This window comes from Gouania willdenowi, chromosome 10 (assembly GCF_900634775.1).
Source record: "Gouania willdenowi chromosome 10, fGouWil2.1, whole genome shotgun sequence".
Lineage (NCBI taxonomy): Eukaryota > Metazoa > Chordata > Actinopteri > Blenniiformes > Gobiesocidae > Gouania > Gouania willdenowi.
The window spans coordinates 10,098,939-10,117,292 of record NC_041053.1 but is presented as its reverse complement, the minus strand read 5'-3'; the positions used below and the strand labels follow the sequence as shown (position 1 = coordinate 10,117,292).

At 38.5% G+C, this 18,354-nt stretch overlaps 1 protein-coding gene across 2 annotated transcripts in view; it reads right to left on the bottom strand.

Moving 5' to 3' along the window:
• Positions 1-3,927: 3,927 nt before the first annotated feature.
• Positions 3,928-18,354, bottom strand: part of slc16a2 (solute carrier family 16 member 2) — a 51,194-nt gene continuing 36,767 nt past the window's right edge. For both annotated transcript variants that reach the window (XM_028459478.1, XM_028459479.1), the window contains exons 5-7: positions 17,932-18,160; positions 7,120-7,392; positions 3,928-5,655 (exon numbers count right to left, since the gene is read on the bottom strand). In XM_028459478.1, coding sequence (XP_028315279.1) covers positions 7,136-7,392; positions 17,932-18,160 — 486 coding nt within the window. In that variant the 3' untranslated portion in view covers positions 3,928-5,655; positions 7,120-7,135. The remainder of the gene's footprint in view (positions 5,656-7,119; positions 7,393-17,931; positions 18,161-18,354) is intronic.

Genomic DNA, 18,354 nt, shown 5'->3' with positions numbered 1-18,354 from the left:
ACCTAGCACTGGATTGGCATTTGTTTAGCATTAGCACTAGCAAATGAACCCTCTGTGAAATAATGCAGAAGATATGATCAGTAATTGTTGAAATAGGTTGAAGGATTTTAATTAATCTAAATAAAGTATAAAAAGGTTGAAGGTTTTAGCTGAAAGTGAACATAGAGCTGAACATTTTGAAGGTTGAATGTTTAAAATTGGTTTACGAATTGCTGAACAGCTGGAGTTAAAGTTAAAGGTTTAAAATATTGAAAATGGCTGAAGTGGATGGGGAAATGAATGAGAATAATCTTGAATAAAGAGTTGAAAAATTAAAAAAGTTGAATAGTTTATAAAAACTTGAACATAGCAGAGATGTCCTGAATTTTCTGAAAATGTTGATACCTTACTTGTTGAAATGGGGTTTGAATTGTGCAAGTAGTTTTAGGGCACGGAAGAATAATAATAAAATAGAATAATAAAGTATACAGCTAATAGTAGTGAGGATATCTCCTACATGTAATGACACACAGAAAGCACAACCAACAACTGCTCAAATAACTTGACAAGTACCAAACAAAAGTTGCAGAAGGTTTATTAAAACAAGCGCTGACATTAGTTGGACATACGCATGGATCAGATAAAAACACAAAGGGCTCAGCTTTAAGTGCTAAACGTGACTAAATGTCAACTTTACAATGACATGTCGGAGACCCCCACCCTCAGACGTCAGACAATGAAGCAGGTCACAGGAGGTGGACCCGCTTCCCAGACCTGAAGAGACAAACCACACTCTCTTTCCAGTAGTATCACAACAAAACCATTATCCTTACAAAACCACTTGCATTTTATTTTAGCAAAAAATAGGCATGACGTTTTGGATTTAAGAATATAAATATATTTTTCTGGGTACAAAAATAGTGCCAAAAGTCAAAAGTTTGTTGCAAGTGCCGAATAGAAATCTTCTGTCATAAAGTGATAGTCACCTGCGAGATCTTTAGTGTGGATTTACTAAATTACTTGTTTTAAATTAACTTCTACCTAAAGCAGTAATTCAAGAATAAATGTGACTTGTTTTATTATTTCTGTCTTTTAGACCAGCTTGTTCTGAGTGAACAAGACACGTAACGCACATATTTAGAGACTGTGGGAGGAAACTAGGGGAAACCTCGCGGATGATTTTCCAGCGGGAAATCAGTGTCACAGTCTTTAACCTGAGTTTGTTACATCAGGAAACAAGAAAACAACAAATATCGAAGCTGTTTGTCATTCTATTATTAATAGAAATGACACATCTAATTCAACGTTGACAGGAAACAGGGTTTGTTTAACCAAATGAGAAGCAATATGCTTTATTATTCAAACACTTTAAGCTAACAATGTTCTAATTTCTAATTAAATCCAGAGTGTGTTAATAAAAAGGTGCCCTCAGCTGGTTCTTACCAGAAACTGAGTGAGTTAGTAACCGCATGTAAAATAATCTCTAATAATCCATCTGTGCAGCCTCCACACTCATTGGCTCATTCACTTCACAAGCATGGTGGGTCCATTCCTTTGACAGTGTCTTATACTTGTAATTTCTGCTTGAGTTTCTTGATTTGAGAACATTTAATGGTATGTATTATTTATCAGCAATATGTGACTAATAATCTTAATTTTTTAGCTGTAGAGCAGATGTCTTCTAATCTAAGTCTTTTATATATCATATAAAACGACAGCGTGTCTAAAAAGGTAACAACATGAAAATAGTTGAAAGGTTATGTTCACAGTCAAAACACTAAGTCTACACAGTGTTATTTCAAACATTAGAAATCAGGACCTCCGATTTTCTGTGATCGCAGGAAACGGAACTCACATTCTGCAACGGAAAAATCAATGTGACTTGTTTTTTTTCTCCTCTTTCTCCATTTAAAATCAAGCCCCAACATGACTGCATTTAAATTTAAAAGGCACTGGTACAAAGATAGGTTTAGCTGTTGGTGTATTAGTTGAACTGGTGATCATTTAACCTGGTGATACGTTACAGGAGAAGTAGCTCCTCGGCTGCGCAGGGTTTCGTGCAAAAATGGGGGTTGTGGCAATAATAATGTGGCGATAAATAAACGTTTCATTAATAATGCTTTGGGAGCATATCACGCATTTCAATGGTATTTTTTCCCCAATAAACAGCTGGCTAAGGGGCTAGCAGTGTAGCTAACATTGCGTGAATTCAGCGTAACCCCCTCCTCCGATTTGCATGTTTGGTAGAATTTTGGGTGCTTTAATAGCCATTAAAGTTATTTGAATAAATAAAAAAGAACCAGAAACCAAACAGAAAAGTGTAGTGTGACACAGACGGATGAGTAGCGGAAAGATCAGTGTTAATTCAGGAGCAAGATTATTTTTAATCCTGCAACAAAATCTGAATTAAAAATGTAATGGATGCTATTTACACGATTAAAGTATTTTAAGGCGTTTGGTTTTGCAGTCATACTGAAAGCATCCCCGACTCACGTTCACGTAACAAGTCTTAAAACATTTTTGCCGACTCCAGTTCAATAATCAAAACTCTTATTTTTGTCGATTTTTAGCTTATATCTCTGGCACGTGGACGGTTCACACTGTTCACACCTTTAGTCACGACTGAGTCTGTTGGCTTTTCAATTGATATAAGGTAACATTTAAAATGCAACAAGTAAAACATGACTTTTCCCTCACACTAAATGTAATGTCAAGCGGTAAAACATCTAATCCAGGTGCTGCGATCCCAAATTAACATTCATGTATATAATAACAGAAAGATAAACATCTGTGCAAACATGAAAGGTGTAGGAGAAACTACTCATAATGACACATTGACATGTGTATCATCCAAGGGCATTAAAATTAGCATCCCTTCAGTTACAGGCTGGAATAAAACGAACACGATGAGGGAGAAATGACAGTCGGTAACTGTGAGGAGGTAACAGACAGCAGGAATGATGAGGATTAAAAAGCAACAAATAAACAAACATGAAGGCAAATAACAAATCTGAATATTCATCAGCTGCTTGTTAGCACACAGGTTTGTGTGACCTAAACATACGTATATAGAAGAGGAATCACTCCTAGTGTGGCTTTGTATGTTGTCCAATGGTTAATGTCAATGCAAAGCAATGACCCACTGAGGGCTGAATATACGGAGGTATCGGTGTTTGTTTGCCTTATAACAGCTGAGGAGCTACACTCAGCACTGAGGTTTGTGCAGCTTTTAGGTTGTGACATGTTGTAAACTTACAGAAGGACCACTTTTGATGGAGAAAACATTTTCGGGCAAATCAAGAATAAAGTTGAAATGTCGAGAATAAAGTATTTTTGACATTAAAGTCAAAAAGACAAGATTAAAGCTGATATCCAGAGTTTCTGAGAAACGTCTCGATGTCCCGCCCTAAACAGCCTCACTCCCTTCCACTGCCTCTTCCAATCTACCAGAAGCCACGCCTCTACTTTTCGAACAAGGTTGCATCGGGTCACATTGATATAGGTCTATGGGTCAGGTAAGAGCCAAAATCATATTTACCTGTTTGCTGTTGTGACGCGCCGCCTTGTTTCCGTGCAAAGTTACGCATTTCTTTGATTGACAGTCTCAAAAACAGGAGGTCGAAGCCTATTGTTTCCATTTGTATAGGGGTCTATAGGACGAAGGAGGGACTTATATACATTAATGTATATGAATGACCACCTGCAGTAGACCATAGTAAAAGTTAGGTATTTTTCGCATTTCAAAAGAATCATACATAAACATAGATTTCTCAGAAATTCTGGATATCAGCTTTAAAGTAGAAATTTCGGAAATGAACTCAAAATACAATATTGTGATAAAAGTCGAAGGTTTGCTAATGAAGTCAAATCTACGGAAGCTGACGAGGGCCAATTCATCCTACTGAGCAGGATTACTATTGCAAAAACAACTAATCAGTAGGGTAAAACTAACCTGTCTCACGACGGTCTAAACCCAGCTCAGGGGTTTAGTTAGTCTTTAAGGACTTTGAAGAGATATTACCAAAACTTAAACTGTTCAGAAGGAAAAAACTGTCAAGTTTGGAGGAGGTGGAGCATTTAGTTCATCTGTTGTTATTCAGGAGCTACGGAAACAGATTAGGGCCAGTTTTGATGGAGACTATTGTTGTATATGGTAAATCGGCCCCAGTCTGCTTCCATAAATTTGACTTCATTAGCAAACCTTTGACTTAAATCACAATATTGTATTTTGAGTGTATTTTGACATTATTCTCATAATTTCAACCTTAACCTTTATTCTCGACATTTTGACTCTATTCTTAATTTATTATTTTTATTTTATTTTAATTTTTAATTTATTCTTAATTATTTTCTCCATCAAAATTGGCCCTGATCCGCTTCAGTATAAACTAAAAAATGGCTCTCAAAGCAAAAAGAGGAATTCCCCCAAATGAAAAAAATGCTGAGCGCTTCCTTGAAGCAGGTCCCGTTTTCACTGCTCGCTTAAACATGTCACTACAAACTGGAACTCTAACAGTCGATTATAGCAGCACGGCTCATTCAGTTTCATTGTTTACGAGGTATGTGGTCCAAATTAGTCGCTCTGACTCTCAACAAGAGACTTTGTTTCATTAGCAACGCGCTGCACTTCGTCCTTGTCACCAGAATAATTGGACAATCTGTTCCCTTGCGTGAACAGATCATACAGTGTGGCCTCATATTACAAAACAGCCTCTTGTATCAAAACGCGAACCGCACTTGTACACACTCACGTCATCTGATGTGGCAGATGAAATGGTAAAATTCTGTCTCGGCACACGCTGAGTTCCTGTGTGCGCTGTAAAAAGACTGCCAACTACACTTATCAAAGCACAGTGATGCAGATTGGTCCTGCACGCTGCTAAACATTTGCAGTAAAACTTTAAAAGACCAATAAAACCTTAACTGCTTGTCCAAACATTACAGAGTCTGCAGAGCTTCCGTCAATCGCAGAGTTTAGTTTATGGAAATCCTAAAACGAAAAGCAATAAAAGACTTAATATATCAGTGTTTGATGCACTGGAACCAGTTGCCTGCAATAAAATGCAAATGATGGACCCCAGTCTAGACCTAATGGGAAGTTTGGTTTCTGTGACTTCTTCTGACGGCTCATCTTCCCAACAAACCGTGTCCTACGTTTGTTAGAGGAGATTAGGCCTTCTCTGATGTCGCCGCCATACAGCAACACATCAACGGTACAAACCAGCTCAATATGGCTAACCTGCTGGTCGATCAACTGAGATATTATATGAGGTACGAAACTGAAACATAATACAACGCTTACTGAAAATAAATCAAAAACATGAGGTACTACATGTGGAAATGTATCCCTTCACTATTTTAACGTTGAATGCCTCTTCATCTGAATTAGGACAAGAGTAGAAAACATGTTTGGATTGGATTCTCGTGTTCTTTGAAGGTTTGTGCTGCTACACTACTTGTGTCCTTCACCTTCATCATCCACGAGTACAGTCTTTCAGTCTTCTCTGAAGCAAGATCAGCAACTTTTTCCTGTCACATTTCAGAAAAAAAAAAACTAAAAAAAAAAAAAAAAAAAACATCGACTAAACAGTCTACAAGTGTCCAGGAGGATCAGAGGTGAGATGTGAGACACTGTGGAATACTACAGATGAGAGACGTGCTGCTGTTGTTGAGTTCCTGAGGAAAAAAATAAAAGTCAAATGTGTGTGTGTGTGTGTGTGTGTGTGTACACTGAACAAAAATATAAACACTTTTGTTTTTGCTCCCATTTTTCATGAGCTGAACTCAAAGATGTAAAACATTTTCTATAAACACAAAAGACCTATTTCTCACAAATATTGTTCACAAATCTGTCTAAATCTGTTACTCTATATTTTGTTAAGCGCTTTGACATGACTTTGTTGTAATTTGCGCTACATAAATAAAGTTGAATTGAAGTGAATTGTTAGTGAGCACTTCTCCTTTGCAGAGATAATCCATCCCACCTCACAGGTGTGGCATATCAAGATGCTGAATAGACAGCATGACTATTGCACAAGTGTGGCTCAGGGTGGCCACAATAAAAGGCCACCCTGAAATGTGCAGTTTTGCTTTATTGGGGGGGGTTGCTGGATATTGGCAGGAACTGGAACATGCTGTCGTATACGCTGATCCACAGAATCCCACACATGCTCAATTGGTCACACGTCCGATGAGTATACTGGCCATTCAACAACTGGGATGTTTTCAGCTTCCAGGAATTGTGTACAGTTCCTTGCAACATGGGGCCGTGCATTATCATGCTGCAACATTAGGTGATGGTCGCGGATGAATGACACAATGGTCACGCTCTGGTGGACATTCCTGCAGTCAGCATGCTAATTGCACGCTCCCTCAGAACTTATGACATCTGTGGCATTGTGATGTGTGATTTTTAGAGTGGCCTTTTATTGTGGCCAGCCTAAGGCACACCTATGCAATAATCATGCTGTCTAATCAGCATCTTGATATACCACACCTGTGAGGTGGGATGGATTATCTCTGCAAAAGAGAAGTGCTCACTAACACTGCTTTCTTCTTGTAAATAGGACATTACATTTTATTTATTTTTACAGCAGTTTTACTGTGTTTTGGACTAAATGCTGAGATTCATTGTAATGTCTTAGGAAGATTTTAAGACCACCTTTGATGGAATATATGGATTTAATTAGACATAACATCGCTTTAAAGGTGAGCAGTGCTGGCTTGTTTATGTTGTAATTTTTTTTCCAAGTTTGACAAAATAATTGACTGTTTGTTGAGATGGTTGTGTCTTAGAATGGTTTATATGGTTAAAAACGGAAGATTCTAAACTTTCAAATGCTATATGATGCTGGTCATATGCTGCTGTATTTGAGAAGCATTTAAACCCTTAAGAGTGTGAATGAGTCAGAACATGCATTTTGATTTGATTTGATTATTCAGGACGGTAGACGTTACAAATTTTTGTAGTCAACATTATCAATAATGTCACTAATCATTTTTGCATTATTGTATATGTTACACATATTGAGGTTGTCGCGAATCTCGAGACAGTCTATATATTCAATTTTATTTTTTGTTTTCCCCCCCTGGCAAGAATCTCAAACTCTGCCTATTGTGAATACTTGAGATGTTTGTAACCTGTTCAGTGCGTGGATCAGATGTGTGTCTCCATGTTGGTGTAACCCGGCAAGACGTCACCGTTGGTGCAGCTCTTGGGTTCTGCGGCTGGTTGGCAGGTGGGGAGCATGTGTGAGGTAGAGGACGGCTCGTCGGGCGATGTCTGCCTCTGCTGCTGCTGGAGACGACGCTGTATCATCGGCACAAAGAACAGCACCACCCCACCAACTATAGGAGGGACCCCGGCCAGAGAGAAGGCTACCGTGTAGTTCCCAAAATAACCACGGAGGAGACCTGAGCAGAGGAGGATGGGAAGAACAAAAAGACATCAGTACATGTGATATCTTAGAGGAGGGGCCAATTGAGAAAGCAAAAAATGTTATTGAGAGCTCAAATTCTGCTTAATATTATTCTATTTCTTCACAAAAGCAGTATTTTTTTTTTTATCAAATATTTTTCTATCCTTTTACCATCAGCCACAAAACACAGTCTAAAGAAAATACAGAATCCAGTAGGATAGAATACATTAGGATGTACATACAAACCAAGATATCAAGAGTCAGCAGCCAAAAGTTCTGGTCACTGCTGGTGCAAGTTATGGTGAAAACAGTCTGTCACAACTGGTAATTTGGGGGGGGGTTATGTGTTTCAGTTAATTTGAGATCTTGGGAGTATTTATTTTTTATAAAATTAAATAATAAAAATGACTCAAAACACCCTAACAAATACACAGAAAGTAGGCAATAATAATAATAAACAAGAACAACAAGAATCTACAAAATGAGAAAAAAAAAATGACAAAAACAAAACAGCAAAAAGTAACTCCAAAAATACACTGAACAACAAAAACAACCACAAACAATGCATTCTTTCCTGTATTAATGGAAAGATTGGTCAGTATTGTTAATGCCTACTTTTGATAATGTGGCCCTCAGCTGGCATTTTTGTGGCCCCTGCTGAGATAGAAGTTGCCCTTCTCTGCTGTAGGGGTTTCTTTCATTGGGCTTTTACCTTCCTTGTGTAATGCGTTAGTTACTTTGTCAGATGGTGTTTTGCCTATCCTTTCAGCTATTACATGTTTCAGTTTGGTTAAAAATACCTTCTTGTGTATTGCACTCCCTGACCTGTCAGTGTGTGAGTACAGAGAGCATGAATACACAGTATCTACCTCTCTGTCCCTCCCACATCTTCCTGATGACCCTCTCTATTTAAGGAGTGCTTGAACACTGTTAACTGGTGCATGTTCAGTTTCTAAAGGTTTGTTTCTTTTTGTATTTCCCAGTGAGTACCCATACTTTTCTTTCATGGATTCTGTTTCTTTGCAATTTGCTGGTTCAGTTATCGTTTTTCTGGGACTTGCTTCACTTGAAACATGCTTGAATAAATTTTCAGATAAAAAGTGATGTATGAAAAGTGAAAGTTTTCATACATCCAGATGTCTGTGACTTAATAGTTTGCCCCTTATAAGATCTTCTGATATAAGTAAATATTTACACTTTTACATACAATTGTAGAAGTGTACCTTATTTCCGATCAGAAGTTATTCTGGTTTGGCTCTTTACAGCTCACACCTGGCCATGTGTGGACAATAAATAACATGTACTTGACTGTTCTGTTTTAAAGAGGGGATGGTGTGCAACCTTAATCAACTCCAGCTGAACATCTCCAAAATCAAAGAGATGGTAAAAGACTAAAGGAAGAGGAAGTCTACTCCAGTTCCAGTCACCATTCTTGGAAAGGAGGTAGATGTTGTTTCAACTAAAGATACCTGAGAGTATGGGTGTGCCATCTGATGATAGTAGATAGTGAAGGATTAAAACAATCTGCCAAATCACGGAGATTGTAGAACCATCTGCAGTGTAGATTTTATCCCTGGCGGTGCCTCGTCTGTGCCATATTTCTGTGGCATAGAAAGGCTTTTTTCTCTGCTAAATCACACAATTTGCTAGTCAGGGTCATATCAGTACTACAGACCCACCGAAGGATTAATCAGAGTAGAAGTACAGTCCAGTACCACTCCCTTCCCCTCCCCTCCCTCCCAGTGCACGGAGTGTGAGGAGCTGTGCTACTTTCCCTCTGTTAGTGGCTGCCTCTTGGAGGCTCAGTGCAGATGTCCTTCTGTTCTGTAAAACTTCATCAGTTCTGAGTGTTGGAAGCACTGAGAGATGTTTGAGAAAACACTACATGTATTTCCCTTCTGTAACTAACTCTGTGTGTCGCTTGCCAGCAGCTCACAAGGCTAACACACCTCTCCAGGCTGTGACTTTCTTAAAGGGACCACGACTTGAATGTGGTTTGAAAACTACTTTGAGCAACTCAGAGCTGCCATGAAAGAAGCAACAATACATAATTTAATGACACATTTAAGCCTTAATGAAGGAAAAAGTCAAATGTGGCATAAAATGTTGATATTGAGCTGCTAGTGATTAATAAAAGTCTTTGCGGCATTTTTCTCCATGAAAAACTATTGCGTTTCTGGTAAAATTAGTTTATATCGCCTATTGCCATTTTGAAGAAAAATATCGAGATATTAATATTGGTCCATATCACACCACAAAGCAGTAATGTTTCATCTTATGAAGGATATTATTGTCCAAACTTTGAAATGAGGGGTTCAAAACACTGCTTAAAGTAGGATTTTATTAACATAGGTATGTTACCTAAAAAACAAGTAGAAATCACTATACTGATACGGTGCCTTGTTATGTAACAAGTGTTGCTAATGCTACACCACTTTTGTTAAACAAAGTAAAAAGACTGTGTGTGACTAAAATAACTTGCATGTCATCCTTTTTGTTTGTTGTTAAATGCATCTGGAAGAAGTTAGATAAATGGCTTACTTAATTTTTTGAAATATGTTTGAAAAGTGCGCTGACTTAGATGATCCGTTATCTCTTTTTTCCATTTAGGGCAATGATTTTCAGAATGAGTTTGTTTTACTGGTGAATAACATTAAAATAGTCTAAATAATCTGAATGAAAAAATTGCCATAAAATCGTGGTCGTTGTTTTACAAAGAAAAAATTGTGATATGAATCTTTTTCCATTTCTGCCCACCTCTACCTGAGAGTAGTGGATGATAAACTAGAATGGACCAACCACATGAACACGCTGTACTTAAAGGGTCAGCACAGCAGGCCATCACAAGGTCATTTAACAACAGCAGACCTTCTATCAAACTGTGGTGACCACTGCTTTGTTCTTTGTTGGTGGAAGCAATCTCGCCTTAAGGGACAGAAACAGACTTAACGAAATGATTAAAAAGTCGAGCACTGTCATTGAGAGTTGAACTGGGGACAGTCCATCGGGTGGCAGAAAGAAGAATACTTATTCACTACACAGTGAACAATGGCAGAGCATCTTCAGCAACAGACTCATTCCAGCTCCGGGAAAACAAACAATTTCAACATTAATGTCCCCAAGTTTGTACTTCCACTTATGAATGATACATATAGGGGAGAATTCACTAAAGATTTACGGGTATTAAAACGTGTGCAAACGTCACTCCACGCGCTAATAAGGGATACAAATCCCAGGGAATCAGGACTGCGCGTGTTCAGCGCATCACAATGCCCCCCACACAATCCCTCTGATGAATATGTAAAATAGGCGGATCTCATAAGGGGCACAAAAATATAGGAGGGAGAAATGCAAATAAATGTATGCAGTGGACGCAATGCAATTAATCAAACTGGAACTATTTGCGGTGACTGTTTCTGCACCAGAAAATAGTACGACCCACATTCAGGTGCAAACACACACACAGAGATCATGGCTGCACTGAATGTTGACACAATACAGAGCATGCAGAGATGTAAAAATGCTCCAGTTAACCCTTCTAGTACAAGAAAATAATTTAAATAAAACAATAGGCAATATTAACAGCCACTGAATGAAATAATGCTGAGTAAAGTGTATGTGAGGGAGTGAAACAGCTGAACATCTCAGGTAACACGTGTGGAGTCTGGTGTGTGTGTGTCCACTGTGGTGGACACACACAGGGGCGCTCCAGTGAGCTCCTATGTCTTAATTTCCATGTTTTTAATCAAACTCTCGTGTCGCGTTGATGGTAAGGAGCGTCAGGCCAGAATCAGCTGAGCAGCTGCGCAATTTACGCAGCGATGGTACAATCTTCACATCTGAGTGTGCGTGACACAGCGCTGCTCTGGAGCTCAGACCTGCTGGATGATGTTTTCCATGGACTGATAAGAGCAAAGTTACAGGAACTGACGGAGCAGACACATTAAATTAGCGGACAAAAAATAACATTAGGTTTTAACGTTTATTAAAAAGCATTTTGTTTTCTACATTATTAAATGTTTGTGCAGCAGACAGAGAAGTCCACCTGCCTCCAATTAAACTTATTCAAATATAATTTAGTGCTTCAGTGCACTCACCTCTCCACATTAAACGAGCAAAAAAACGGGCGGTGTCAACCATGTCTAAACACGCAGCTATTAGAATCACAATGTTGACGCACCTGGTTTACCACCATTTATTTCAGATCTTAGTGAATCCACCACATAGTATTTAAGGCGCCGACAATATTCAAGCAATAAGTGACAGATATCAGTCCCTGCAGGATTTCCTCTTTTAAATTGTATTGATTTTGTGACCATTTTTATTTCATTTGGGGAAAATATAGTATGTGAAGTAATTTGAGGAAAATTGAGTCCTTTGAACAATTTGAGATTGAAAATGACTGCAGTCATGTGATTAAAGCATGGGAAGTTTGTGATCCTCTAAATCTTTTTCAGTTTCATTGAATTTGTGTATTTAGAAGGGCTGAGATATCTACAACTATTCAATTTCACAATAATTCATGTTTTTTCTGTCTTTTTTTTTTTCACTTACTCCTGCGGAGCCGAGTTAGATGGTCTTAAGGACCAGATTTGGTCACCGGGCCTTAAGTTTAATACATGTGATATCGAGTATCTATGTATTCACATGGTTTTCAATATATGTACGCACAATATATCTTTTCTTCAATGATATCTAATGAACTGCTGCTGTTGTAATTGTGTGTTTTTGAGTTTCCATAATAAAAGCTCTTGGAATAGTTTGGAATATATTAATTTGTTAGACATAACTTTTAATGTTGCTCAAAGATTTGTTATTGTTATTTATGTTTGTATTATTGTTGTTATTTTATTACTGCTGTTGCTATTAATTCACTCAGTGCCATTGACGAGATAACTCGTCATTTGCGTTTTTTCACGGGGATTACTAGAAAACACCCTGGCGGAGGTCCCTCATCAATATCTAAACTGCGGGGTGTTGCAGTGACCAACTGTGCCCTGAAGATGGCAGCAGTACAACTTTAGATGAGAGATTAGCCACTGATGCTACCCAGCGAAGGAGGAAGAAGCAGGAACAAGTGAGATTATGGCGCTACGGAGTGATATTGTGACGTATCCAGCAGCTCACAGCTCCACATACTAACACAGAACATGAGTGGATTATTGATAATGTTGCGATGGTGAGATAAAACCATCAACTAACAGCCTGTGAGTCAGATAGCAAAATAATAGGTGACAGCGCACCTTTGGACAGAGAGATCATCCATGCTCAGCAGAGCTCAGAGGGAGAAAGGAAAGGTGTTTACGAGAGAGAAAATGGCACTACGTACGAGATTTGACGTTCCCAGCAGCGCGCACTCGACCAGAGCATGTGTGGAACTCATGGATAGTGTGGCGATGGTGAGATAAAAAGATATTAAAAAACGGGGAACGCAATGACACTCTGCATGTCCAGGAGGAGGGGGAAGTTGCGTGTGTGCAGACTGACGGGAGAGAAACTTGGAAGAACACCAAAATACAGTAAGAATTCCATTCAACCCTGAACCAGATAGTAAAATAATAACAATTTTGCCATCAAAAGCCCGGTCTCAGTGTTTTTTTTTTTTGTTTTATATAAGGAAACAATGTTCAGATGTTATAGTTGTCATTAAAGCAAAAAAATAGCTTTAAAGTCACTGACAGGGTTTTTTTTTTTTAGAAAAAGGCTTTTTTTCAGCTTTTTGCTCTGAAACTGAAGATTTGTGTAAAACTTGCTCTATTCAACGGCTGATTATAAAAGAACTAAACGAGCCAGAAACAATTTTTGTTTTTGATGAAAGTAGAGGTTTCAATCTTTCAGAATCTGGTGTCAGATTTCAGAAATCAGTCAAAATGCTCAAAAACGGCTGGCACTGAGGGGGGGGGGGGGGTAGAAAATCTGAAAATGGCTGGCACTGAATGAGTTAATATGAAAAAAATCATACTGTTGTTATCATTTCTAAACCATAAATTCTATCTTTTACTGCTTTTCGTTATCTTAGCGAGGTCATTTGTGTCTTTGCAGGTCAGCATTCAAAAACTGATGTCTCTCTGCATATGTGAAAGCGTATTCAATTATAAAGACATTGTTAAAATAATCCTAGTTCTTTTTGACTCACTGTAAAATCAGAATGCAAAGAAGCATTCTTATGTCTGCTGCTTATATTCCATTCCAAATCTATTTGCATGACATGAAGCAAACAAACGACAGCAGAGTGACGGAGCCAGGTCAACAAGTTTAACAAGCTGAGCCAGTGACATAAGGGGGAGGAGGTGGGTGCACTTACAGCGCTGCCTGTTACGTATGCATTCTTGTTCAGGAACTGAACAGGCTGTACTGAACAGCCTATGGAGACACTGGAATATCATTTAGACATGGACTCACCTGCTGTGAATGAAGAGCAAATTAAAAAGAATAAAAGTACCGTACATACTTTATTAAATAAACTGTTTTATAATGTCACTGAGAAAAGCCGTATGTGTGTTGCACGAGTGCGGTTCCTCCCAGGATGCAAAGCCAAAACTGAAACCATATGCCCAGTAGTGTTGCTGTGAGACCACGACATGCATTAAACAGTTCCTGACTCACAAGCATCTGAAAAACAAAACCTCAGGAGAAGTGTCTCATCCCCTTTTCTGATGCTATACTATTTACAGAGAAACGTCACAGCTTGACACGAACCTGTAGACAATTAGCACGTAAGAAAGAGGTTTGAACTACTGTCAAGATTTAGAAGATTACTCTCAATATACCACATTCGCGGATATCATCAAACTAGAGACATGCCTGTTTTTGGGAGAAACCCTGAGGAATCTAACATGTTTAAAAAAAAAAACCCAGAACATACAAATTCAAAGACTGGTGCCAGCAGTGCTTAAATTGAACCCATAATCTCCTCCTCTGTGAGGCCACAATGTTTCCCATCAGGGTACTAAGAGCTCCAACAGAAAAATCAATTCACTGAAATATTAATTAACTCTGTGCTTGAATTCTCCATGATCCCAGGAAATCGTTTAGATCTACATGTGCCAGCTCTAAAGCGCTGAATTAGCCTCAAAGTGAAAAAACACAAACCTTATCATATGCATTCAGCCTATACATCGAACTGATTGAAAGCTGAAGTCATAAAGGAGATGGAGGAGGAAGGCAGTCAGAAAAAAAAGAGCATTGAGCGGTAAAAGCAGAGCAGACTGAGTACAATAAGAGTGAAAGGATGTTTGAGTCACATAATTACTGTTCTACCATTATGGTGATTTTAGAAAAAGCTCTTATGTGCTAACTGGCGCCAGGAAGAGGCAAGAGGAAGGTAAAGTGCCGTAATATAAAAGTGATGAATGGAAGAGCTTGTTGGAGAGGGTAAGAGGGGATTCAAGTTATCAAATAAGTGCTCTTATACATACAGTTTGTGTATTCATGAGCTGGAGAGAGGAAGTGCAGACGTAGTGATATCAGAGCGATGTGATCAGACTATTCAATGGTTCTCTACCCTGTTCAAGGACTCCTCGGAGACGGCCTCCAGTTGGCTAACATCCCAAATGTCTGTAAATTTACTGTAGCCTAAATGTGGCTCCACATTCTGACTGTTCATTTGGAAAAAATACATATATATATACATATATATATATTGCATGTTTATCATGAATATTGACTACTTATTTGAAAACAATTGCTCAGAGGTTAAAAATGTTAGCTTCTTTATATCAATAAAATACAATGGTTTAAAGCAGTGGTTCCTAATCTTTTTGTCCCGTGTTACCCCCTTTTCATTTTTGTCAAAGCATGTGTTCCCCCTCTCCATATCATATGTACCCTCTCTATAATTTAATCGACTTTTTTCATTTGCAGTGTTGTGTTCAAGACCACACTATCCGAGACCAAGACTTGCCCGAGACCAGAATGCATCGAGACCAAGACAAGACCATGAACATTTTTTTTTTTAATTTAAAAAAAATTAATAAATAAACAAAATTATGACAAGGTTCAACAGTTAAATAACATTCTCTCTTTAATTTTAGTTTATTTTAAATACATTTGACGGACAAAAAAAAAAAAAAAAAAAAAAAAAAACAATTATTCTACATATTTGAAAACAAGATTTTTATGTCAGCTGAATGTACAGCAAGTGTTTAAAAGCATTTCTGCCAAGAAATAATGATTCTTGATTCTTTTGAGTTGTGCAGGTCAACAGGTCACAAATTTCACAAGATAATTTTTTAATTTGAAAAAGGCTTTACACAGGCCATTTTTATTAATTCACTTAGTTGATATAGTTTAATTTGGTTACTGTAATGTACCAAGGGTCGGTAGGCACTAGGACCCAGAGGCAGAGTAAATGCGTCCCTATAGGTTATCATTTTACCAGTTGTTAGAGCTACTGTCTTTACCTGGGAGATGATATTTATTTCTGGTGATTGTTTTCCAGAGTTTTACTGGGATTTTTACCGGTGATTAGTTTCTATCTCTCTCGCGCTCCGTGGTCCAAACTGACACCGTAGCCAGACACTCACTCACTCACTCACACACACACACACACACACACACACACACACACACACACACTCACACACTCACACACTCACACACTCACACACGCGCACACACACACACACACACACACACACACACACACACACGCGCGCACACACACACACGTCACTCAGTCACATTAGGGAAGGTTGTGGTCATTATACAGGGTGGATTAAATAATGAATAAAGGATTGTTTTATCCCGTTCTTCTCCGTGTTATTATCACATTATAAAAATAGCAGGAATTAGTGCTGGTCTTGAACGGTCTTGACGGAAAATCCAGGGTCCGAGACAAGAGTCAAAATGCTTCAGCGTCCGAGACGAGACCGAGAATTTTAAAATTTGGTCTTGAGACCAAGACCGGTCTCGACTACTACAACACTATTCATTTGTGAAACAGTGTAATTTATTTATTTCTTAAAATCCCATAACATTTATGTGATTACTCCAACTGTAAGTAAATACCTTCTCCTTTGTAAAATGTAGCTAATTATTGTCTCCTATTGTCAGAAGTGTGATATAAAAAAGCCTCTACACTCTAAAATAATCCTGTTTCAATAAATTACAAGAATATATAGTGTTTTATTGAGTAATAGTACTGTTAGTTTGTGGTGAATTTGTCCATAAATATAGCCTAAATAAAACTATAGGAACACTTCCTGATTATTATTTATATTAACTGTTAAATCTTTACGAGTACCCCTTGCAATGTGCTCCTGTACCCCCAAGGGTCCATGTACCCCTGTTTGGGAAACATTGGCTGGGAGCATGTGCCAAACTCAAGACCCATGGGCCAAATCTGGCCCTTTAGACTAGAGCATCCAATGTTTTTAATCCTAAAGAACTCTGAATTTTTACAAAATCCAGCAATTTTCCTCAAGGTATTCCACAAAAGACATTGACACAAAATGAAGGAAATGCAGATGTAGATCCTGAAGGGACTGATATCTGTCACCTATTGCTTGGAGATTGTTGGTGACATATACTATACAGTATATAATTTAAAGGTGGACGTGCAAACTAGGGCACATTATTGTTGAAAGTTTTCCGTGGCCCACTTGAGATGCAACTGCTCTGTATTTTGCCCCTGAACTAAAATGAGTTTGACACAATATATCATAGAGAGAAATGATAAAGTACAGCTCTATGGTTCAGTCTGTAGCCTTGCTATAAGAGACATTACTTTAAAGTTCAAATCTGCTATTATTAGTACATTTTTCATTTATTCTTTCTTTATTTCTGACCTCAGGTGTACGAAGGCACCCACAAAACAAGTAACGAGACATATTGGAGATGCAATATGTGAGAATGCTTTATGAACAGTCTCCCCCGAAGGCTTTTGAAGATGATGTCACAGCTTCTCCTCAGTAAAGGTATAAATAAAGGTTGCCCTCAGGGTTGAATTGAACTCCTTTCTGAGAAAACCACTTGGTTGTAACATGCCAATAACCCAGAAAGAAAAATAATTCCACAGGGTTCTCTTTCTGCCTGTGTTTCCCAAGATGCATTTCGAACCTACAACGACAAAAACCTGAAGCACACTGAGACTAAATAACTTCATTGATTCTCCACTTTTGAAAGTTCTGAACAGATTTTAGGTGAGAAAGGGACCAAGAAGAATATCAACATGTGGTCATTTGATCCATAAAACTCACAGAAAGAAGATTTTTGGAGACCCTCCATTGTGCTACTGATTCAACTTCCTGTTAACTTCAAAACAAGAGCCCCTACGTGTCAGGAGCCTGGACCACAGAATACGCACAGGAGAGAGGTGGGTAACTGCAGGCGCGCAGAAAAAATATCACTGATATCACAGTTCAGTCACACACAAAAACAGATCGTTAGGGGGAACAAACCTCTCAGTAAAAATAAAAATATCATAAAAACATCCAAGAACAAATGGACACGTTCTGTTCTGTTACAGCTTCGTGTTAATCACTGCAAGACAAACTATAAATAACAAAATAAAAAGGTGAACTAAAGTTCTCACCAGCAATGGGAGGACCAGCCGTCATGGGGAGAGACATGAGGCCCAGGAGGTAACCGATGGCCTGGGACGCCTGCATGGGTCCGACCAGCTCAAAGGCTATGGGAGCCATCATGGTGAGGAAGCATCCGTCACACAGTCCCAGGAACACACACACCACCACCAAGGCCTCGAACACAGCACACTGAGGGATCATTATGGACATCAGCCCCAGAACCATGAAGGACACCACCTGAAGGAGACATCAAAAACCCATTACAACAGTGTTTTTCAACATGGGGGGAGGGACCCCCAATGTTGATATACCAGTGGTGTCAAACTCATTTTAGTTCAGGGGCCAAATATGTGGTTCACAGATTTTATGCGGGAAAGTTTGCACTTCTATGTATACGTACATTAAAAAATATATAAAAAAAACCAACCATA